The sequence below is a fragment of the Natator depressus genome, chromosome 6, assembly GCF_965152275.1.
Source record: "Natator depressus isolate rNatDep1 chromosome 6, rNatDep2.hap1, whole genome shotgun sequence".
Taxonomy (NCBI): domain Eukaryota; kingdom Metazoa; phylum Chordata; order Testudines; family Cheloniidae; genus Natator; species Natator depressus.
The window spans coordinates 100,432,976-100,457,026 of NC_134239.1; the positions used below are offsets into that span (position 1 = coordinate 100,432,976).

Here is a 24,051-nt window from a genome sequence, read left to right on the forward strand (position 1 = left end):
AATCACAATGATCTCAGGTAACATACTAGACCTATTGATTTGGTAACGTAATATCATAAGTTAAAAAAAACTAAGGTGAAAAAGTGACTACATAAATATTTAATAATGAAACATGAATCCATCCTACTAAGCATAAGGTAGATTAAATAAAAAGGTATTTAAAGATTTTATACTATAAATAGCAGAGACCATATAGAAACACGTACCTCATAAGAAGACAATAAAAGACAGGAAGTTCGGGAATTGTAAAAATTGAGATTTTAAGTAAAGGACTGTCAGCTAATCTCTCTCTCTCTCTCTCTCTTTGTGATTAAAATACTGTGATTTTATACATGCTTTGCACAAGATAGCGAACCTGATTTGAACAAAATCTACTCCTTTTCACAGTATTAACTAGAATTCTTAGCAACTGATAGGCAGAGGGGAAACAGTTTCTTGTAAGAACAAAACAATATGACGTTCAAAATGAAAATGTTCAAAACTCTGTGTCCTAAACAAATGGATGGAACACGGCCAATTGAAGGATAAAACAGTTATTTGCAATCAAATATCAAGGCAACATTTTCTTAACTTATTTACTCTATCCTCCTTGCAGAGAGGGACAAACGTCTTGTCTACTTAGTCATTATACCACACTCATCATCAACATCCTAGCACCTAATATGTCTGGTTCTCTCTCTCCTTACCGACACTAGCAGATTTACTTTGATATTTTAGTCACAAGCAGAGCTCAAATTCGGGTGAAAAGTTTTTTTGCAGTGTCAAAAAAAATTATTTAGTATGGGATCCTGTATGTGTATGGCCTGCCAGGACAGCCACTGGAAAATTGCCTGGGGAACGTAACAGCAACCTTGACAAAGATTTGCACAAGTAGTTTTCTATGTTCTTTCCCCTCAGTATTTTCACGAGTCTTGCATCATCAATATAGGTCTCACAAAAAAGCAGTACTGATCACAGAAACAGCTTTACAGTAAATGTGCATGGGAGTGGGGTGGGGGTGGGAGAAAAAGGGAATACAGGTGTGTTTAAAATGTGCTTAAGGTAATTCATTTAATTTTGAAACTCTTGACACAACATAAAAGTCACCACAGGTAATCTTCTTGAACATGCACCCAAACATAAAATGTGTACCTGTTAAACAAACCTGTATTTATTCTACATCAAACAGGAAACTACTACTCAAAAACTCTCTGTTGCCATAATTTGGCAGACAAATCCTACAGTTAGCCTCTGCAGAAATAACAACAAGAGGAGATTTTCTAGTCTGTATCTTTGCATTTGTAGGCTGATTGAGTTTGAAGAGTAAGCAATCTAAGGCTACGTCTACACTACGCCGCTTTCAGCGACATGGCTGTGCCGCTACAGCTGTGCTGCTAAAAGTGTAGCCGCTGTTTGTTGGTAGGAGAGAGTTCTCCTGCCAACAAAAAACTTCTACCCCCAACGAGTGGCATTAGCGTTGTCAGCAGGAGAGCGCTCCTGCCGACAAAGTGCTGTTCACACCAGCGCTTGTCGTCGACAAAACTTGTGTCTTTCGGGAGTGTGTTTTTTTAACACCTCTAAACGACAAAAAATTTCTCTTTCCCTTGCCACTGTAGACAAAGCCTAAGAGTGCTGGGATGAGATGAGGTTATATTCCCTTTGTGTAAGTTTGGATTCTGACACTTGTGAAGAACAAGGGTGGAGTAGAAGCTTTTTCTTTAGGGTATGCTGTGGTGTGCTAATAGATTCAAAATTTTAGGTAATTCTAGATGTGAAAGGTGTTACATTTCTACACCACAGAATATGGCTGTCTTCAGCAAAATACCTTGCAGCAATGTTGGTATGCCAAGCATACAGCTTTTAAATTCGTTCTGGAAAAATGATCTAAGCAGCATGTACTGCTCAGTCGGGTGGGTTTATTCTTTCTTCATCTTATTTTTTCCTCCTTATGTTGCAAAGAATGAGATGTCAACTCTCCAAGTGGAGAAGATGCTGTGACTTGCAGGCAACACTAGAATGTGGTATTCACTCTCCCCAATGACTTCTTTTTGCTCAGGATGGTTCTTGGGCATGAAGCAAACTCTCTATTTCTTAACAAAGGGGAGGGGGTCACACTGCAAAAAGTGTATATGAATGGCTATGTTTGTTCAGCAGTTTTTCTTGGCTACCTATTAGAGCAATAAGCCACGGTCCCTGTAAGCCCAAGATGCAGATTTGGGGGATATACCAATACACTCTGACAAGAGTGGTGCCAGAATGAGAATCAATCTTGGAGATGTACCAGATTTTAAAGGATTAAAATGTTGAAAATCAGCAGGCAGCATTCACCCATCAATCAGCAGTTAGGCAAAATGCAGCTCTCAGCAACAAGAGAGGAGGACGAGGAAGAACCATTTTATCAGCACAGCTTCTATTAATAGTTTACAGCTTTCCCTCTGCCCCCTGGAGTTTTATGAAGGTATCACATGCGAACTTGAAATTTAAGCCACTTGACTGGAAAAAACAAAAACAAAACAAAAGCCCCGTAAGAATGGCAGGAAGGCACACAGTGTAGCATGTAGTGGTATTCAGTTATGCACTATGGTAAATTAAATAATAAATGGCATAGTTCACATATACTATGTATTTGTTTTCTAAATTTAGTTTTTCCACAAAGAGAGGATTATCTTTAACAAGCTGTAAAGCAACTTCTCTATCCATGTTGTCAAGGCTGAATCCCCACTCTGTCACTTTGAGTACAGAAGGTGGGGGCCCGCAAGCAAGGATTTTAAAAATTAATACTTGCCACTCCAGGCTTGTATTAAACTCCCAAGGTTACAGCTTTTCTCTGACCTTGGCTTGGTAAACGCTGCCACCGCCCAAATGCTAAAAATCCCCTGGGGCCCAGGAAGGAGCACTTGGGAATTCCTCCCTGTGAGGTACCCTCAAGCCCTTTCACCCACCCCTCCAGGGAAGAGCTGAGAAAGAAAACAAAGGAAATTAGCTGCTGCTACCAGCTAATCAAACAACATGCACAAACCTCTTAGGATACCAAAAATCCAATCCTGTTCTTAAAAAAGGGAAATTTTATTAAAAACAAAAAGGAAGAAAATACATCTGGAACTTAGGCTTTTGCTAGATTTTAAAAGAGCAATTCCAAAAATTAAGCACCCAAAATAGCTTTCTTGGGGGTTAGCTTAAAGGTGACAAGCAAACAAAGCATCTGGGGTTAGCACAGAGGAGTCCACAAAGCCTTAAAAAATAAACAGAAATAAACCTAACTGCGTCTTTTTAGACATTCCCTAATTTTATTTACATATCTGAGGCTTCAGATAAGTAGTTTTGAGGTATGAACTGATAATCTATAATCAAACCTGACTTAAAGCTGCTTACAGCATTGCTGCTCCATGTCCCTTCAACCCAGAGAGAACAACAGACAAAGGGAAAGTTTCTTTCCCAATTTTAATAAGTTCTACTTTCCCATTGGCTCTTTTGGTCAGGTTCCCACTTCCTTTTCTTTACTTGGTGGACTTTTAACCCTTTACAGGTAAAGCAAACAGAAAACAGCTACGAAGAGGGATTTTACAGCTAACTGGCTGACTGGGTGTCCATCAAAGGGAGCTACTCCCCGCCCCCACACACGCACTTCATTTATCACAAACGCAAAAAAGTTTTAAATGATACTTTGATAGGGGAGTCTCTGATATGCAGCGACAAGGAGACTCAGAAGCTTCATATTATTTAATTTACTAAGATTCAGAACAAGGTACTGATTATCCTGGCCTGCATCTCCAGAGAAAAAGTAGAAAACAATTGAAATGTACAAAGAAACCAATTAAATACTAAAGAACATAGAATGAATCAAGGAATGTTTGAACATACTGAAAATTAGCAACTTTTGAGATGATATAAAGGGATCTCTTCTCTCAGGTGGTTGGGGAGAGGAAATGAGGTTATGTCATCTGTCAGCAGTTGCAGAAAGGGAAAATAGAGTCAGTTTATATCCAAAGCACTTTTGTAAAATAAAAAAATTTCAAATATTTTTTACATGATGTTTTACAAATCAAATATGTAGTATAAGATCTGATCATATAATTGAGGCTTTGCTGATAAATCCCTGTAGAAAATAATGTAATAATATGGAGAATTCAATACCACGTTTAAATTATGGGCCAAATTGTGGCAGCCCAAGGGAGAAGAGAGAAAATAAGGGGTCTCCACTATCCCTTGAACTCCTTGCAGGGGCCAGCCATAACCTAATGGGGTATGCTGCAGAGCAGATTATCCACCCAAAAAGGGAGTAAAGAGGGCCACAGCTGTACCAGCACAGGGAGAGTAATTTCACATTCATTCTTTTTCAGAGGCTGGCAGATTTCCCACTCCAATGTCTGCACTCACTTCCTTTCCCCCCTCTCCCAAAGACTCTTCAGGAATTCTAGCCCAATAAGAATTCATCCAGTGACTCCCCTGATCTGTCCAACTATGTTTTCCATCAAGGGACCTGTACCGCATAATGTGGTCAGTGACTTAAAACCATAATCTTGTCCTAAATTAAGGATAAAAGATTTTTCCTTATTCTTTAGTGTGTTGGAATTAGTGTGGAGCTAGGTTTAGGCTCAAGATTCAATGTAAACTATGGCTTTATCTTTTTTTCCCCTTCAATTTGGAAAACCCACAGACATATTCTGAAACGTACTTTTATAGGAATAAAGGAATTGCCATACTGGATCATACCCTAGTCCAGTACCCTATCTCTGACAGTAGCAAGTACCGGATGCTTCAAAAGAAGATGCAAACAACCTCCTCACTCAGTAGTTAAAGACTGTCTCAAGACCTGAAGTATGAGGTTTAATATCTTTCAAAATTTTTGTTAACATTTTGTGGTTCTTGAGAAGAGAATTGGAGAAGGCACCGATATGTTTGTGTACAAATCTGAGAAATGGATAGATGATGCTGAAATTGTGAACAGAGGCCGCAAGAGATGACACAGTAGGTGACAATATTGCACAAGTAGGGTGGCATATTGCTGTGAAGGGCCTTTGAAGTCAAGTGCACAAAGACTTGAAGTGATGCAGTTCAACAGTGGGAGTCACTGGAGAGATCAGGGAGAGGTGAGGTTGATGTGGTACCTGGTCGGAGGGATGAAGGTGATTTTACCAACTGTGCTTTGTATGGATTTAACATGGAGTGGGAGGTGACCTGGGTGTAAGGGAGGTCAGTAAACAAGATGGGAGAGGATAAGGGTTTAGATGAGTGATTTTGTGGTCTGAACTGAAAGAGGACGACTCATGCAGGGATAAGTGGCAAACTTTGGAAACAGCCTGGATGTTTAGGGTAAGAGAGGGATGAGTCAAAGATGACCCTCTAATTTATGGGGCGATGGAATAACTGGGAGGATAGCAGAATTGTCAACAGCAAATGAGAATGAAGGAGTTGGGAGGGAAGAGGAGGAGTTCAGCTTTGGCAATGTTAAGTTTAAGCGGACAGTGAGTCATTCCAGACTAGCCATCAGAGAACAAGACAGATGTGAGACTGGACAGAAGCAGATGGATGAGGAGTTGAGTAGTATATATGAGAGCCGCCAGCATAAAGATGGAAGCTGAAACCAGGAGAGGAGCAGATTACACAGAGAAGGGGCCCACCCAAAGAAACAAGTATGGGGAGTCTTACAAGCAGCAGGCACAAAGTCAAAAGCTTCAAGGGGTCAGATTTCAAAAAGGAGGGTCAAAAGCTGTGATGAGATCCATGAGGATGAAATACAGACCCTGTGATCTGGCCAGGAAAAGGTTGTTAGAAACCTTGGTGACAGCAGTTTTATGTTGTTAGGAAACAGTTTTTAATTGAGGTAAGTCTGTTCTCTCCTACTGGTTCAAAACACTGATAGATTTTTTTTTATTGCCGCAAAGTTATATATTAGTTTAAAATAGTTTATATTTTAAACTGAAAATTCTATTTCTATCATATCTGTTAAATGTGCATCTGATAAAGACTAATATATATGAATAAATTACTTTCCTTTTAAAAAGATTTGAATTAATGTTAAATTGTCAGCAACTTAAGTTTCAGATGTTTAAAATGCTGGGGATCATAACCTGGAGTATCTGACACTGAAACTTCCTTATCAGAATAAAACATTGCTGGTCTCACTGAAGTCAATGGGAGTTTTGCCATTGACTTCAGTAGTGCTACGATTTCACGCTGAAACTTTTGACCATATTGTGGGTTCCACTGAAATATATACTAATTTTATACTGAATTTAAATGCATCTTTACAGAATTATGAAATGCAACTATATTTAAGGTACATCATCCAATAACGAAGGAAACTGTGGTGCCTGTGTGTGTCCCAAGCAAAACACAAGTATTCACAACAAAAAATGAATGGTTTTTAATATGATAAAGAACCTTCCACAAAATTTGTGCTTCTTCCACTTCAGTTGTTTAACTATGCACCTGTTGATTCCTGATGACTGGCCATTAAACACAGACAAAGTAGCACAGCAACTGTTATACAATAAACGCATTAGTGGATTTTTATCCTTAGAGCACAACATTATGAAACTACATTTTTGTGTGTGTTAAAGTATCATATAAGCTTTTTTAGGTTGCTACACAAAAATATACAACCCAGGAGAATATTGTAAAACATGGTAAGTGGGAAATTTTGAAAACAAATAACCAGCATATGGAATAATACAAAAAAGGCAGTTGTTTGAAACCATTTTCCAACATTTAAAAAAGCCTAAAATGCTAAGAAACAGCTTGGTATTAGAAAATAATTACAATGCACTGGAGAAAAAATAAAGCTAAAATAAAAAAGATTGCAATCTTCAGAAATAACCTCTCATACCATTAGTGAGATAGGGAGCCTACTACTGTACAACAAAATTCAGGAGCTGGGCAATAGGGTATATGGAAATAGACGCACTGAAAGTACTCACATAAAGTTCTCTGGATATTCACTCAAGGCCATGTCAATTATATTCAAAGCATCATGATAATGTTTCTGGGCTGACAGCAAGAGTGCAAGGAGATGCAAAGAGTTGGCATCATCTCCTTGAAGTTGAAGAGCCTGACGAACATAACCCAAAGCTTCTGGTATCTGAGTAAAAAAAATGCTGAGAAGAGTTATTATGAGAGATACCACTTGCTATAATTTCACTGCATGTATGTAAACATTCAAAGTCGTAGAAATTATGCAAAGCTGTATAGGCTCCCATAAAATACTAACCAGAAACATACAAGCAGACTTGACATTTTACAGTGAACATTAAAAGCTCCAAAGTAATAAATCAACCTCTGAAATGAGATAGGTTTCAGAGTAGCAGCTGTGTATATACTCTACACATGTATATACAGCCTTTATATACATCTACACATCTCATTGCATTTACTATACATTGCATTACAAATTTTAGGATTACCAAATATTTGGTAGGAACCAATTCTTGTACAGCATGCTCTGTCTAAGCACTGGCCACATTCAACCTACTCTTTAGCTCACCTTTACATTTTCAGCATATCTTGTCCATTGTTATCTTGTTCTTTGCAAATGGTTCCCTAGGTGTTCCCTCCCCTTACCTTAGCTAGTTCAGACATTCTGTCTCTCAGTTGACTCAGCCATTTTCCAAATTTAGTTACACAAACTGTTTTCAGCCTGCTCATTTATTTACTTCCCTAATCCTGTCTTCCAAGAAATGAGGCCTCCGCCATGTTTAATTACTCATGTCAAACCAGACCGACATTCCACCTTTCAGTTTTTTAAAATATTTTTTCAATATTTTTAAACATTTGTTGTATTTCCATTACATTTTGGGGGTTTTTTTTGTGCTTTTTGAAGTTTATTACCCAGCAACACATTCTCAGGACAACAGTAGTTGTAATCATTTGAACTACCATTAATATCAGGCTCCAAGTACAACCCAGGGGGTGCAAGCTCACCTTCTCTGGTACAGCCCACCAATGTATTTCTGCTGCCTGTACAGTATTGTCCCTAATCTTTTGTTCCATGGCTATTTACTAACATGTTCTTTTCCAATTCCGATATAGTGGTTTTTACCATGGGGGTGTCCCCAGCCATCCTGTGAAAGGGGAGGTATGAAGAACAGCTGAGGTGCAGGAGTCTGGAAACCCTATTGGGAGTTCACTGGATGAGCCTTCTCAGCAGGTGGAAACCCCTGCAGAGCTTTCCATTTTTTTACTTCATCCTCCACTTGCTGCTTCCCTTTTTCAAGCTGCCAAAATGGCACCCATAGTCTTCCATGTTCTGATCTCCTCGTCCCTCACCCAGAATCCCTTGCCCTTGGGGCCAGATTCCACTTGGAAAAATTCATTTCAGCTACTGACACTGCTGATTTATTTAACCCCAACCAGCACTCGGTTCTGGCTAAGAAACTGGCCAAATTATTGGGATCAGGGTTGAATTGCAAGATATTCCTTGCGTTCTGGGGAAGCACCATTCATGCCATTTCAATACTCGCTTGTTCTCCTCTTGCTAGTATATTACACACATTATGCTCTCACAGATTCCACCTCCAAAGGAGGTGATCTGCTAGCTCACGATTTGTTAGCTCCTCCTCCAGGAGGAGCTTGACATCAAATGCTTCCGCTTGAGCTAATCTTAAGTTATACAGCACTCATGCCAACTGTGCCCTTAAATTTGAGTCGTCAACAGTATGACCTATAACCTGCAACCATAAACGCCCCAAAGACCTCTGCCATAACCTATCCCAAACCTGCTTAATTAAGTGGTTAATCTTTTTCAAGGCTCTTCTTTTCGTAAACCTATGAGTGAACCCATTCCACCTGTTCCATGGAGGGGGTCCCCAATCCGTAACAAGGGATTCCAACTCCTGGATGAAGAGGTTACGAGTTTCAGTAACAATCCTTCCACTGTCGTTCCCTTCCCTTTTTACCTGAACTATAGTTGGAGCAGGTGGTCGGGGGCATGCCCAAATCCTCTGGATATATTATTCAACTCAGACTGCAAGTATCTTGTTTTAGCAGTGTCAAAAGCAGGGGAGCAGTAGCAACTTGCACAGGCCCCGGAGCACAGATACATCCCATAGCTACACTGAAAACGGCGGGAAACGCTTCTGGGTCCTGCCTTGCATTATGCTGGTTGTGACAGAGACCACCTTGGAACTGCCACCTGATGTGCTGAGACTACCTCTGAGCCTGTTTTCCGCGGCAGCTTGAGACTTCAGTACTCTGTCTTGTTGAGCCAGACATGCTAGCCTGCTGCAAACACAGACCCAGGTCTGAACCATGTCCCCCAAAAGCTGCAGGCTTAACTGAAAACAGCTTAAGAAGTGCTCCTCTCTCCAACACCCAGATACCCAGTTCCCAATGGGGTCCAAACCCCAAATAAATCCGTTTTACTCTGTATAAAGCTTATACAGGGTAAACTCATAAATTGTTCACCCTCTATAACACTGATAGAGAGATATGCACAGCTCTTTGCTCCCCTAGGAATTAATTACCTGCTCTGGGTCAATTAATAAGCAAAAAGTGATTTCATTAAGCATAAAAAGTAGGATTTAAGTGGTTCCAAGTAATAACAGACAGAACAAAGTAAATTACTAAGCAAAATAAAACAAAACCACGCAAGCCTAAGCCTAGTACAGTAGGAAACTAAATGCAGGAAAATCTCACCCTCAGAGATGTTCCAAGAAGCTTCTTTGACAGACAAGACTCCTTCCCCAGTCTGGTTCAGCAATCACTCACACCCCCGTAGTTACTGTCCTTTGTTCCAGTTTCTTTCAGGCATCTCTTTGGGGTGGAGAGGCTATCTTTTAAGCCAGCTGAAGACAAAATGGAGAGGTTTCCAGGGCCTTATATAGTCTCTCTCTTGTGGGTGGAAATCCCTTTGTTCTGCTGTGTAAAATCCCCTCAACAAGATGGAGTTTGCAGTCACCTGGGCAAGTCGCACATCTATGAACGATTCAACTTTTTGCAGGCTGACGCCATTGTTTACATGTTAGTTTGAACGTTCCCAAGAAAGCACAGATGTGGATTGTCATCTCCCAAAGTCCATCGTCAGTTAAGTGTTTCTTGGATTGGGCACTTACTGAGAATAGTCCTTTCTCAAGTAGCTGACCGAATGCTTCACTGAGGCTACTTAGAATCAAACAAGTACATAGCCAATATTGATAACTTTGAATACAAAAATGATACACACATACAGCCAGCATAGTCATAACCAGCAAGCTATAACCTTCCCATAGACACCCCACTTGGTCTCCTCTGTACAAGAACTGGCGCAACAATAGGACCCTGGTTGCAACAATGATCTATACGATCACAGTTTATGTCAATAACAACACACCCTCCTCCTGAATTTACTGCCAGAGTCTTGGACACTGTCCATGGCGGAGGCAGTACATGTAAAATCCTTCTGTCTTCGGTCACACACCCTCCCAGTACCTTTAAGCCCTATGATGTCATTCATGGGTGTCCTCGCAAAGTTCTGGGTTCCTGGTCCCTGAAAACATACTGGGGTGCAGTATTGCTAACAGTATGCAGATAGCAACTTCGGTTAAAGTGTAGGAGTCCTGGCATTTAGCCACTAATGCCGTGAGGTGGTGTGCCTCAGTTTCCCCTGCCACACAGCAGCGTAGGCCTGTTATGCTTTTGCTGCTGTGCCAAGCTTCCAGCCTGTTTACAGGTATATGCTGAAAAACAACATGCTTGTGGGACTGTCTGGTCACCATCCCTACCACGTACAAAAGTTTTTTCCACAAATCAGGTATGTCACACATCTTTAAAGGGTTTACCATTAGTATTAACTTCTTTGTTTTGACCCATAGATGAAGTAGCAAAAGACACAAGATTAACAGCAAATCTATGGTGGACAGGCTTTGTTCACTCAATTTAGCTTGTTTAGAGTCTATTGCATTTCCCAATGCCTTTGTGTACCATGGTAGGTGCTCTAATACAGATTATTCTGCCTCTTTGGAGAGGGCTTTCAATTCAGGCATGTGTTTGAGGCTTTGGCAGGGAAAGGGTGCACTGCAATCATGCCTGCCTGTGGCCCCGCCCTCTGGAATTTCTTTTGGTTGGACCCCACTCCCTTGTGAAGCTTCCCAAATGCAAAGTGTTTCTCCCCCCAGCCTTGAAGAGACCATGTTATCTTTTACAAGGGTAACAGGAATAACATTTTTTAATGGAGTGCTTTGGATCAGTAAGATTCCCTTGGTTACCTCACTCTCTGCTCCCAACAGGTCAGCTGGGTGGACTCTCCCTCCAGGAGATCTGAACCCCATACTTCCCTTTAAACCTGATCCACAGGAGAGGGGTCTGGCATTTTAGACACAGATTTTTTCACCCTCCTCCTAGGAAAAAGTCTCCCTAGAAAGGTGAGCAGACCCTCCCGTTTCCCCTCATCTTCCGTCTGGACTTCCCTCTCTGGGCTCCCCTCTGGGTCAGACACTCCTGTGTCCCCCAAAAGGGAAGGTGACACCGGTTCAGCTGTGGGATCACAGCTACCAGCTATGACAGACCCTTCATAAGCGAAATTCCCCCCCGCCACACACTTTCCCTCAGGTTGGGCTTGCATCCAGCTACAGAGTTCTTGGGTCCATTCCCACCGCAGCAGTCATCAGGACCCCAACTTCCATCTCCTGGGTACATGTCTCGGTGCACCCCAGGTCAGGACCTGTCCCCTGCTGACTTGCAACTTCCTGGCAATCAGCAGCTGGGATGGCCTCCTTGTTACAAGGTTGGACATTCCCCTCCCTCAGGGAGATGATCACGGGACAGGAGCTGGCTCTATCCAGCCCCTCCCGCAGGGACTTGCCTTTAGCCCCAGGGCTAAAGGAACTGCTTTCTACCGCCCCTTCCCCCAAAGCTGCATTTTCCACTGTTACAGAGGAATTAAAGAGACACTCTCTTATTTCCCCAGCAGAACATGTGGCTTCACCCTCCCCTCTGCAGCTTTCAGTGCAAGATTCCTTCTTGCTGCTAACTAACCCTGGGACAGATTCTGCCACATCAAAGAAATAATTCCCCAGTAGAAATGGTGCAGAATTGTGTGCCACTGTTGCAACAGTCAGCTCAGCCTGCAAATCACCATTTTCCATGTGTACCTTAGCTAAAGGTGCAAGGACTTTGTAACCTCCCACCAGTCCTAATTCTGCCATTTTCCTTGGCAACAAATCCTTCTCATGGATCAGGTCCCTCCTGATCACAGAAATTTCTGCACCCGTGTCCCTCCATCCTTGGACTACTTTGACATTAAGTTTAACAGCATGCATATGCTCACTGTTTGGTTGTGTAGAAGGAACCTTTACAAATCCTGTGTGGAAAGAGGCATTAGCCTGGGATACCCCTGTGCCCTGAGAAACAGCAGTTTCATGTGTTACTTGCTGCCTGTTCCAACTCAGCCAAGGACATTTATTCCTCAGGTGCTCAGTGGACTTACGATAGCACCTCTTGGGCTCCTCTGCTTGTACAGGAGATTTGGGATGAGTAACAGGGGAATGGGGAGGTGAACGCCCACCCTCCTTTTTCCCAGGGGTAAAAAAGGTGATTCTGCTTTCCACCAACCCTGTACCCCTCTGCCAGTGGTTTATGTTTAATTGCAGCTTGTGACTGCTTAAAAGAGTCTGCAAACTCAGCCAATCCACCCACTGCATCCACCTTTTTGTCCCACAAATACTGTTTTACATCATCACTGCATATATTCAGGAATTGTTCCTTAGTAACTAATCACACATTCCTTCAAAGCTTGTAATGCCTTTTCCCCTCACCCACTTATCTAACAAATCTCTCATTTCATTTACATAAGCCACATTACTCAATCCAGATCCCCTCTTAAGACTCCTGAATTTAACCCTGTAGATTTCAGGTGTTATCTGAAACTGTTTCAAAACCAGTTCCTTAAATTACCATAGTTTGAAGCATCATCAATAGGCATCTTGTTGAATATGTCCAGAGCTCTTCCAGTCAATTTTGCCATTAACATAGTCATTTTTTGATCATCAGGAATTGCATGGAGGGTACACAGTCTCTCAGGTGATGAAATATTTGGCAGTACCACTGGATTCATCATACTACGGACAGTCACTCCCATTTGTAGATTTTTGGGGAAGTGGAGCCAGCTGCTGAAGGGTTTTGTCTCTTCCACTCCATAACAGTCAGTTCATGCTTCTGGGCCTCAATCTGGGCCTGTATTTCTCTGTCTTTTAACTCCAGGGCTAGCCTCTGGGTTTCCATGGCTCTTTTGTGAGCAGCTTCCTCCTTGACTGTCTCTGCTTCGCTGAGCCTCAATTGAAACTCATGGTCCTTTGCCTTCTCTTCTGCTTCCAGTCTGGCCAGCTCTAGTTTTGTAGCTGCCTCACTGGTAGCCATTTTCCTGCTTTCTTGTGCCTATTTCCCTCACCCAAAATAAACAAACAGAAAACAACAAACCAGTAACCACTTTGTCTGTTCTCCAGCCACCACACCGAAAACTCACTTAAAATCACTACAGTGTTTCAAAGCAATCAGCTGTGCACAGATCCTGCCAACTATGCCACTGTGATGGGTTGGGTCACAGACACCCCCTTGGGACTGCCACCTGATGTGCTGAGACTACCTCTGAGCCCGTTTTCCGCGGCAGCTTGGGACTTCAGTACTCTGTCTTGTTGAGCCAGACATGCTAGCCTGCTGCAAACACAGACCCAGGTCTGAACCATGTCCCCCAAAAGCTGCAGGCTTAACTGAAAACAGCTTAAGAAGTGCTCCTCTCTCCAACACCCAGATACCCAGTTCCCAATGGGGTCCAAACCCCAAATAAATCCGTTTTACTCTGTATAAAGCTTATACAGGGTAAACTCATAAATTGTTCACCCTCTATAACACTGATAGAGAGATATGCACAACTCTTTGCTCCCCTAGGAATTAATTACCTGCTCTGGGTCAATTAATAAGCAAAAAGTGATTTCATTAAGCATAAAAAGTAGGATTTAAGTGGTTCCAAGTAATAACAGACAGAACAAAGTAAATTACCAAGCAAAATAAAACAAAACCACGCAAGCCTAAGCCTAGTACAGTAGGAAACTAAATGCAGGAAAATCTCACCCTCAGAGATGTTCCAAGAAGCTTCTTTGACAGACAAGACTCCTTCCCCAGTCTGGGTTCAGCAATCACTCACACCCCCGTAGTTACTGTCCTTTGTTCCAGTTTCTTTCAGGCATCTCTTTGGGGTGGAGAGGCTATCTTTTGAGCCAGCTGAAGACAAAATGGAGGGGTTTCCAGGGCCTTATATAGTCTCTCTCTCTTGTGGGTGGAAATCCCTTTGTTCTGCTGTGTAAAATCCCCTCAACAAGATGGAGTTTGCAGTCACCTGGGCAAGTCATACGTCTATGAATGATTCAGCTTTTTGCAGGCTGACGCCATTGTTTACACGTTAGTTTGAACATTCCCAGGAAAGTTCAGATGCGGACTGCCATCTCCCAAAGTCCATCGTCAGTTAAGTGTTTCTTGGATTGGGCACTTACTGAGAATAGTCCTTTCTCAAGTAGCTGACCGAATGCTTCACTGAGGCTACTTAGAATCAAACAAGTACATAGCCAATATTGATAACTTTGAATACAAAAATGATACACACATACAGACAGCTTAATCATAACGAGCAAACTACAACCTTCCCATAGACACTCCACTTGGCCTCCTCTGTACAAGAACTGGTGCAACAATAGGATCCTGGTTGCAACAATGATCTATACGGTCACAGTTTATGTCAATAATGTCACACTGGTATCTGCACAACTCGTCCTGTAAGTTTGCTACTTGTTCTACAAGCTAGTTGTGTTCCTCCCTTATTTCCTCATAGCTTTTATTTTTCTCCAAAAACGCCTCATCGGATTGCATTGCATATACCTTGTATATCTTCTTTTCTTCTCCAGCCTATTTTTTCATTTTCTAATTTGTGGATCTGGATCTTTAGGTCCTTTAACTTCCCGATCCAAGCCTCCAAAGTCCAACAATAAGCCCTTAAACAACATAGTTTTTTGCTTTTCTTTTTTCCATATTTTATCCAGCACTATTTGTAGGAGTTCCTTTTCCATCTGATTCTAGTCTCTCCCTACTACATTTCTGGGGAGTAAGAGCCAGTATACAATAACCTGCTACAGAAACCTGTGATATCATAAGACAGTCCATTCTTCTCTAATGTATATGCTTCAATATTTTTGCTGTTTATTAGAAATGAAAAGTAGTCAACTGGAGTATGTAAACTACTCTGCTCAAATCTAGCTCCTAAAATAAACTTGACACAGGAAAAAGCCTACAATGACATATACAAAGCAGCTATATATTACCCAAATTAATGCAACGAAAGATACAATCCTAGCTCCTTTAAATGTAACAGCTGTACAAGGACAAAATTCAGGTTGTATTTTAAGAACTTAGCTCCCACCTCTTTCTGTAGCTTTATAAGATTTTTCTTTTCTTTTTAAACAAGATATTCGTAGTACTGTTTAAAACAAGCAAACCTTCCACAAGTATTCAGAGAACATGCACTTTTACATGGCCATGAGGTACAACAATCTGATTCCTAGTCCCCTACTTCTGACCCTCAGGGCTGGGTATGCTGTGGCAGAATACTGGATTAAAGGGCAACACGGATAGACTTTAAGGGAAATGCTCCCTGTATTGATGTTAGCCACAGTGCAGCGCCTGTAGGGAAAGAGCAGAAACCATCTATTCATTAAATGAGGAAGTGGAAGTAAGCATGTCTAGGTTCAGAATTCAATACTCCGAGGACAGATATAAATCATATAACAGATGATCAGGATTTATAACGAGTGCACACAGAAAGCGTAATTGAATCCTTAGGATAATAAAATATTCCTGTTAAAAATGGCTGATGCTCCTTAATGGTATATTATACATTGGTGAACACAGCTTGCGCCAGGCTATGAAAACTCAAGAATTCTTTTGTTTGCTGTTTACCATTGCTGTGTCCATTTACACAGGTCAGAATTTCTATCTTCCTATCACAATGTGGAGTTTTAATATATTTGTCAAGTAGAACTAACCTGTCTAGATATGGCAAGCTGCAGTGCCAGGTAAAATGCTGCGAGATGATCTGTTGGAGACAAACTGTGGGCCCTGAAAAAAATTTAAATACAGTTAGTCTATTAAGACATGTTAACTACTACACATTCAGATCTCTTTTTGACTTGTCATTGATTCGTATTTTGACATAGGAGGATGTGCCAGTCTTCTGTCCCTCCCACACTGGATTGGTTATATAGTCATTGCTCATAGCAACCCTGGGTTAAACAGAAACACCTTTTGGTTTTGCATAAAGTCCTTTTAGTGCAAGCAAACTATGTACCTTCAGTGTAATCTTAGAAGTGGATGAAGTGAAAAGTAAGAATTCTCATTGATGAAGTCTAATCCCAGGTCCATACCAGAGACACCTATGGAAGAGTTATTTGCACTAAGAACTCAATTTCTCACAATTAACTATGGGGATCTTATTTTACATTAAAAATTTGATGCACTTTAAAGTCACAATGAGCAGAAAGATTCCAGCTGCATGACAGGCGCCCGAGCCATCCCACTGATGCAGGGCAGAATGCTGCTGAAGGCCAGACCTCAAGGAAAAGGAATGTACAGTGGAGTGAATCTTATGGTTGCACACCCTTCAGTGAGTGTTGCAGAATCCAAAAGTCTGATCACACTCTCAACAACCCAGTATTCTATACCTCCCTGGGGACCAGGCAGATGAGTCAGCCATGTCCCACTCCAGGCACTCAAGAAAAATGTAGGAGGGTACCCTGCTTCACTGCTGTGCAGGGACTTTCCAGTCATCCCTTTCCCTCCATAGCACAGGGCAGGATAAGACCAGCTTCAAAAAGTCCCCATGTTTAAAAGGAGAGAAGAAATAGAAAACAATATTTCTTTTAAAAACAAACATTACTGCAGCACACAAAAAAGAAAGTAGGGGACCAATACCACCAGCACTTTAGGATTAGAGACATAGTTAATGAAAAAATCACTCTTCTGTCTGAAACATTTTTACCTATATTTATCATAAGTAACACCACAGGTTACTACAACAAAGAAATTAGAGGAAAAACATACTTCTCTCCATTTTTTCAAGTTGTTTACTTTGTGCATTTGACAAAATTTTGTGTATAGACCATTTTGCTCCTTCTCTTGTAGAGTCAGTTTCCACTGCAGTTTGTGTGTTTGGGATTTTTTTTAAACATAGTAACAAAAGAGAAAAAGCATGTTAAAAATAAGTGGATGTAAAAACACATATACTGTCTGGTGAAAACTAAGGCAGTAGGGGTAGAACCTAACACAACTTCTAAACTTTGCTTTTAAAATAGACTACATTTCAAATTGATGGCGTTCTCTAACGAAGGTTATATTACAAATAGGACATAAAATAAAGAAGCCAAGAAAATCTAGTCAGAATTCTTTTTTCAGAGAAAAAACATTGCTATCCCTTATGATCATGAAGGGAACCTTCTACACATGACTTGATGCAGAGCTGTCTTCCTGAATGTGCAGAAAGACAGTTCCAGTGGCTTGGTGGCTTCCCATAACATGTCCAAGTCGCTGCACAATGAAATTCTAGCAACCAGAGGAATGGGAGAGGGCTTCAAATTTACTACCAGATGGATACTACTCAGAGTGACATATGAGAGATGGAGACCATTAACAGGGTCAGAGGACATTTCTCATTTCACTCACATTTTAAGGAGAAAACAAAAATAAAAAACCCACATAGATTGAATGGCTCAGTGAATAAGTAATGAGGTACAGAGATATTCACTTGTAGGTGTAGGTGTAGTTTGGGGAGAAAGGAATGCATCACCCCCCCCCAACAAAGGCAATACATGGGGTAAGGGGCACACAGGGACATGTGCCACTGCCCCCCACCCCCGATTTCTGAGAGTGCTGAGCAGCCCTTGCAGGGCCTGCGGGGAGCGGGAGGAGGAGAGGTCTGTCCTCCTCACACTGTGCCTCCCCCTCAGCATGTTTGTTGCTTGCTTGGCCCCTCTCACCAGCAGCCAGTCCTGGGTGGGGAGGAGAGGCGGTAGTACAGGGCCGCTTCTCCTGCTGGGTGAGGGTGGCTGCTCTCAGTCACTGCCTCTGTGCAATGTGGCGACTGCCTGCGAGAGTTCAGCTGGGGAGGGCAGTAGCAGCCTGTGGGGTGGAGAAAGCACAGCTGCCTTGGGCTGGATGTAGGGTTGCTGGGGAAGGCACAGGGAGCTGGTTCCCTGTCCTTCGTGAGAGTTAGAGACAATGCCCGCGTACCTCCTCCCACTGAGGTGTATGTGAGGGCACAGGAGCTCTGGCCGGGGGGGGGAGAGGGAGACGTTGTTTCTGTGAGTTTTTCCACCTCCTTTTCCCCTAGGCTAGGGTCGGCCCCAACCCAGAGGCACATTCTCCCTGCTCCTGCGTCCCCAGTCCCCCAGGAGCTGGCAGGATTGGCTGCTTTGGCCCAGGGGGCTGGAAGGTTCTTGCACACAGAGGCAATGTGTGTGTGTTGGAGGGGGTGTCACATCACCCCCCCATCTTTAAATTGTGTACCCCCACTATCAGCAGGTACAGGTTGTCTCTGCCCCCAAACTGTAAGCCTTAGGCAGGCATGGAATTTGCCTTCTCTGTGCATGGCCCTGTTAGCCTTATTAGAGCTGCCCCACAAACCTAAAAGTCAAACTACACCTATGCTTGTACGTTACTGGTTCAAAAATTCAGCTCTAGCTAGCAGTGACTTAAAACTGTTACCATCCGTACCATCTACCAGCTGTTCAGTGACTTATGTGAAATGATTATATCTGTACTACAGCAAACACTCCAGAAATCATCTAAACAAGTACTGTTTGCACAAAAATGATCTCTGTGAAAAAAACTTGTGGACCGGTACCTAAAATGCCACAACCAGCATCACAACTGGCTGCCTTGAACCTTGGTAGAGGTAAAGGTCATTGCATATGTAACTACCCTCCTTCCTGAAAGGTTAGGGGTAAGAATCTGACACAGCAGTATGGTGAAGCCTGCACAGTTGCTGCCCTTATAACCTGTATTGTTGGTGAACCAAGTATTTCAGCTTCTACCGTTCCTGAAGACCAAATTTATTTTCAAGAAGTGGGATGGAATAAAATGTACAGACACTCTGGAAAAAGCGCAAATGAGCATTCTTAGAAGTGACAATTTTTAAATGGTGTTGGCTGCCTCAGTCATGAAAGCAACTGATCTAGCAAGGTTATTAACCACAGTGACACACATTTCCAGCAGGGCTATATGAATCTCTGCTGATGAATGTCAGCTCTAAGTGACACTTCACTCTACCAGAAAAGTCAATACCAAACTTTCTAAAATTACTTCCTTCCTTCTCTTGGAAGCAAATTATAATGCTGATAAGGTCCAGCAACTCCAACCACTGTAAAGGTCAATCCATTTTATACAAGAATTCACATGGATGTTTGAGCCAGTCATATCTGCAGTGTTACCATATCATGGTCGCAATACTGAAAGTGTTTCTTTAAAGTCTACTTTAACTGTTCACTGTCATTTTGAAATCCTATCCCTCATGTTTTCACTAACAACTCCAAAGATACGTCAATTTAAAACTTTGGTACAAATTAATAATAAGAAATACCAGTTGATAGAATGGACATATCATTTTGATTTCAAGTAAACTGAAATTGTGCATTCAGACTGCTAAATACAGAACACCCCAGTGTATGTTTTAAGTACGAACTGGTAATACAGAAATACAAAATATACAGCTTTTAAGGAAGGAAAAGAAGCAGGTGTAATCAACATTTTCCAAGGCACCCCATGTGTAGTTTATATGACTCTATTTAGCACAAGAATTTCAAAGCTTCAAATCACTACAAAAATTAAAATTCCATCCACGCTCTACAGCTAAAGTGCATCTGTAAGAGCTCACTGAACAGACACCAGATATGTTTTCAAATATCAGCTAACATTACTCACTGCTAACAAGTCTTAGAAACAGTACAATTAAGACGCCATCAGGAATCTTGTTAGCTGCTGTAAGAAAAGAAGCTGCAAAGCTTCTCATGAAGTCTGAATTCATATGTTATTGCAGAGAAAGAATTCTAGTAAACCCCCCATCTACTATTCAGTATTTTTCACAGGGTTTCAGCCCAAACATTTACAGTGCCTCCTTTTCTAGGACAAATATTATAAGAATAACAAAAATCAAACGGTACGTCTCTGCTTTATCAAGGCACATAACATTTCCATTAGGAAGTTCACATTTTATTAATTTACAACTGCAGTAAAATACAGATCAAGAGAGCCACCAAGGTTTGGTACACGTTGCAGACTTTAATCCTTGGGGAAATGGCAAGTTACCACACAGATCATTCGCAGAGACTTGCTTCCTAACGGCTTTTGGATTTCCATGGCAAGCTGTAAGATGAGGAAGAGATACTTGCAACTAGGTAGTGGGCAGGGAAGGAGTGGCTTCAGTCAAGAGTCTCAATCTGTCCCTGGCTTTTGGAAGGCAACCACAGAGGCAGGCAAGTCATGTTAGGAATTCAAGTCAGGGATGAAATGGCATACAAGCCACTAGCAGTTGAGTATATGGAGTCAGGCTGACAGCAGAGCAAGGCAAGGGGATACAGGGAGGCAAGTTAGTTAGTGGTAGTTGGTGTTGGTCCTGCTTTGAGCAGGGGGTTGAACTAGATGACCTCTTGAGGTCTCTTCCAACCCTAATCTTCTATGATTCTATGAAATAGAGGTGGTCAAGTTTTAGAACTTTGCGGAGATGGCAGGAATGGTTGTGGAACCCAGGGAGGGACCAGGAAGTGGAAAGTGCACATTGAGAATGGGTGACAGGAGAAATGATGTACTAAAAAAAGGTTGAAGGAGCTCAATCTATTTAATTTAAGAAAGAGAAGGTTACTCGGTGACTTGATCACAGTCTGTAAGAACCTACATGGGGAAGAGGAGATTACTTACCTGTAACTTAAGGTTCTTTGAGATGTGTGGTCCCCTATCTGTATTCCACTGAGGGTTACGCATGTGCACCATGTGCCTGAGTGAGAGAACTTAAAAGTAGTGTCCACTGGTCTGAGCATGCACTCTGACTCGCCTCAGGCTTCCATGTGAGGTAATAAAGGGCAGGGCAGACTGACCGCATCTCTGAAGATGGCACTGGAAACGGAGTCTCTGGTAATCAGATAATGAGCTGCAAAGGTATGCGCATGTGCCCAGGTTGCCAATCTACAGATTTCGCAGATAGGGACATTGTCGAGGAAGGAAACGGAGGAGGAAACCAACCTCGTGGAGTGAGTTTGAATACTGAATGGAGGTGTTCTATTGCGAACCTAACAGCATTGTTTAATACAGTTCGAGACTCATCTGGGAGAGTCTCTGGCCAATATCACTGAACCCGTAGATCTCTCCTGCTGAGGCGATCGCCACCAGGAAGGCTGTCTTCATCGACAGGTATATGAGCGAACAAGTGGCAATGGGTTCAAAGGGACGTCTAGTCAGGCTTTTTAGCACGAGGTTTAGGTCCCATGTTGGGGATGGATGTCTGGGTTTGGGAAAAAGGTTTAATATTCCTGCGAAGAATCATTTTGTGGTTGGATGTGAGAGCACTGACTATCCCTCTTCTTGTTGATGGAATGTCACTATAACTTCTAGGTGAAGTTTGAGTGAACTGAGTAATAGCCCAGATATATTTTATTTATTTAATTTATTTGTTTATTTTAAGAGAGCCAGTACATATTTTGGGCCATTGGGAGAGTAGCGGATGTCAGGGAGATTTGTTGGGAATTACACCAAACCTGGACCACTTCTGCAGGGAAGTAGTGGAGTGGATTTTCTACTGCACAGTAACCCTTCCTGTACCTTCTCAGAGGCACGTTGCCAGTTGTTTCAGGTAAGGGTACCAAGTATGTCTCAGTCATGTAGGAGGAATCAGCATGACATTCACTCTCCCTCTTTTTATCTTTAACTGCACTTTCAACAGTAGGGGAACAGGGGAAAGGCATAGAGAAGGTCCCTGTTCCACCACAGAAGGAGAGTGTCGCCCAAGGAGTGTTGCCCTGTACCTAGCCTGGAGCAGCAGCATGGACAGTTCTTGTTCAGTTAAGTGGCGAACAGGTCTGTGGTCGGTGTCCCCCACGGCCTGAGTAGGTCGTGAAGCACTGCTGGGTTAATCTCCCACTTGCGGTCATGTGGGAATTTGTGACTCAGACTGTCCGCTATCAAGTTTTGTACTCCAGGAAGGTAGGTCGCTGATAATGTGATGTTGCAGGAAATTCACCAGTTCCACAACTTTAGTGCTTCTGTGCAAAGGAAGAGTGACCCTGCCGATTTATGTAGTACATACATGGTATGTTGTCTGTTAAAACACTTGTGTTTCCTTGATCAGTGGGAGAAAATGGACGCAGGCATTCCTGATCGCCCTGAGGAGGTTGATGTGAAGTGACATTTCCGTGGATGACTATTTGCCTTGTGTTGTAGAGTTTAAATGTGCACCCCATCCTATGACGGATGTGTCGGTGGTGAGAAGTAATGACAGGGAAGTTTGGGAAAAGGGGGATCCCCTTGCAAACACTGGCTGGATTTTTCCACCAGTCCAGGGAATTTCTGACCTTGGTTTGTAGTGACAGAGGTTTGTCTAATCTGTCTCTGTTGAACCATATCTGGAGGCACTGCATATGAAGTCTGGCATGAGGTATCACTGCTGTGCCTGCCGCCATATCCCCCAGGATTTAGAGGCAGTGTCCTGCTCATATTTGAGGGCAGTTTTGTAGTGTCTCTTTGAGTGTGGCCAAGGTGCGGAACCTGTGCTGAGGCAGAGCGCTCTGGCCTGTAATGAGGCCGACTCCTATGAATTCTAAGTGCTGTACAGGGGTGAAGTTGATTTTTGGATGTTGATCTATAGACCCAGTTCCGAGAATAAGTCTACTGCAGTTTTGGTAACCCAGCGGGCCTTGTTGAAGGAGTGGCCTCATAGGAAATAATCATCCAGGTAGGGGTAGATCATGATCCCCTGTGAGCATAGGTAAGGTGCCACTATAGAGAGGACCTTGGAGAATACTCTCTGAGGTGATGAGAAGCCAAAGGGGAGTACTTTGTATTGATAGTGGTCCTGGCCCAGGGTAAATCTGAGAAATCGTCTGTGTGAAGGTAGGATAGATATGTGGAAATAGGCATCCTACAGGTTAAGCACCGAAAGCCAATCTCCCTGTTCCACAAATGAAATAATCGCTGCTAGTGTGACTATCCTGAATTTCTGAGCTTTGACAAATTTGTTCAGAGCCATGAGGTCCAGCATGGGTCTCCAACCTCCATTCTTCTTGGGTATCAGGAAATAATGAGACTAAAAACATTTGCCCCCTCGCAGATGTTGAGGTACTGGGTCTACGGCTCCTACCCAGAAGAGATCTATTTCTTGTTGTAGTAAACTCTCATGAGAAGAGTTCCTGAAGAGGGATGGGGGAAGGGTGTTTGGGGAGGACGGTAAAGTGAATGGAGTACACATTGCAGATGACTTCCAGGACCCATCGGTCTTAATGTTATCCATTCCCAGGTGCTGTGGAATGGGGCAAGCTGGTAACCAAATGGTTGCGATGGATTGGTCAGCTGGAGGAGTTGAGGGGATTGGTCTGTCGACCCCTCGACCAACACATCAAAACTGATGTTTTGAGGTAGATGGTTGCGACATGAAAGGCAGCAGGACTGATGGCTTATGTCTGAAGAATCTGGATTTCTTTCTCTGAGGCTTCTAGAAACGCTGGGTTGGGAACTGTGAAGTATGGTATTTATGTTGAGGTTGCTGACTAAACTTTCTCTTTTGTCTGGGAGTACAGATCCCTAATAAGCAGAGAGTAGCCCTGGAATCTTTAATGGTCCAGAAGGATGAGTCAATCTTTTTAGCAAACAATTTGGTGCCTTCGAAGGGAAGGTCTTCTACAGTTATCTGCACTTCCTTAGGGAAGCCAGATAGGTGTAACCAAAAGGCTCATCGCATAACCACTGCAGTGGAGATGGACTGGGCTGCTGTGTCAGCTGCATCGAGTGCTGACTGGAGCGCTGTTTTGGTCACTAGTTTTCCCTCATGGATAATAGCCCAGAACTGGTCATGGTATGACT

General features: G+C 42.5%; 1 protein-coding gene across 6 annotated transcripts in view; it reads right to left on the reverse strand.

The window, feature by feature from the left end:
* The window catches only part of TTC7B (tetratricopeptide repeat domain 7B), a 331,494-nt gene that overhangs the window by 132,979 nt on the left and 174,464 nt on the right, over positions 1-24,051 (reverse strand). For all 6 annotated transcript variants that reach the window (XM_074956113.1, XM_074956116.1, XM_074956115.1 and 3 more), the window contains 2 exons: positions 15,981-16,053; positions 6,900-7,060 (listed from right to left, as the gene is read on the reverse strand). In XM_074956113.1, coding sequence (XP_074812214.1) covers positions 6,900-7,060; positions 15,981-16,053 — 234 coding nt within the window. The remainder of the gene's footprint in view (positions 1-6,899; positions 7,061-15,980; positions 16,054-24,051) is intronic.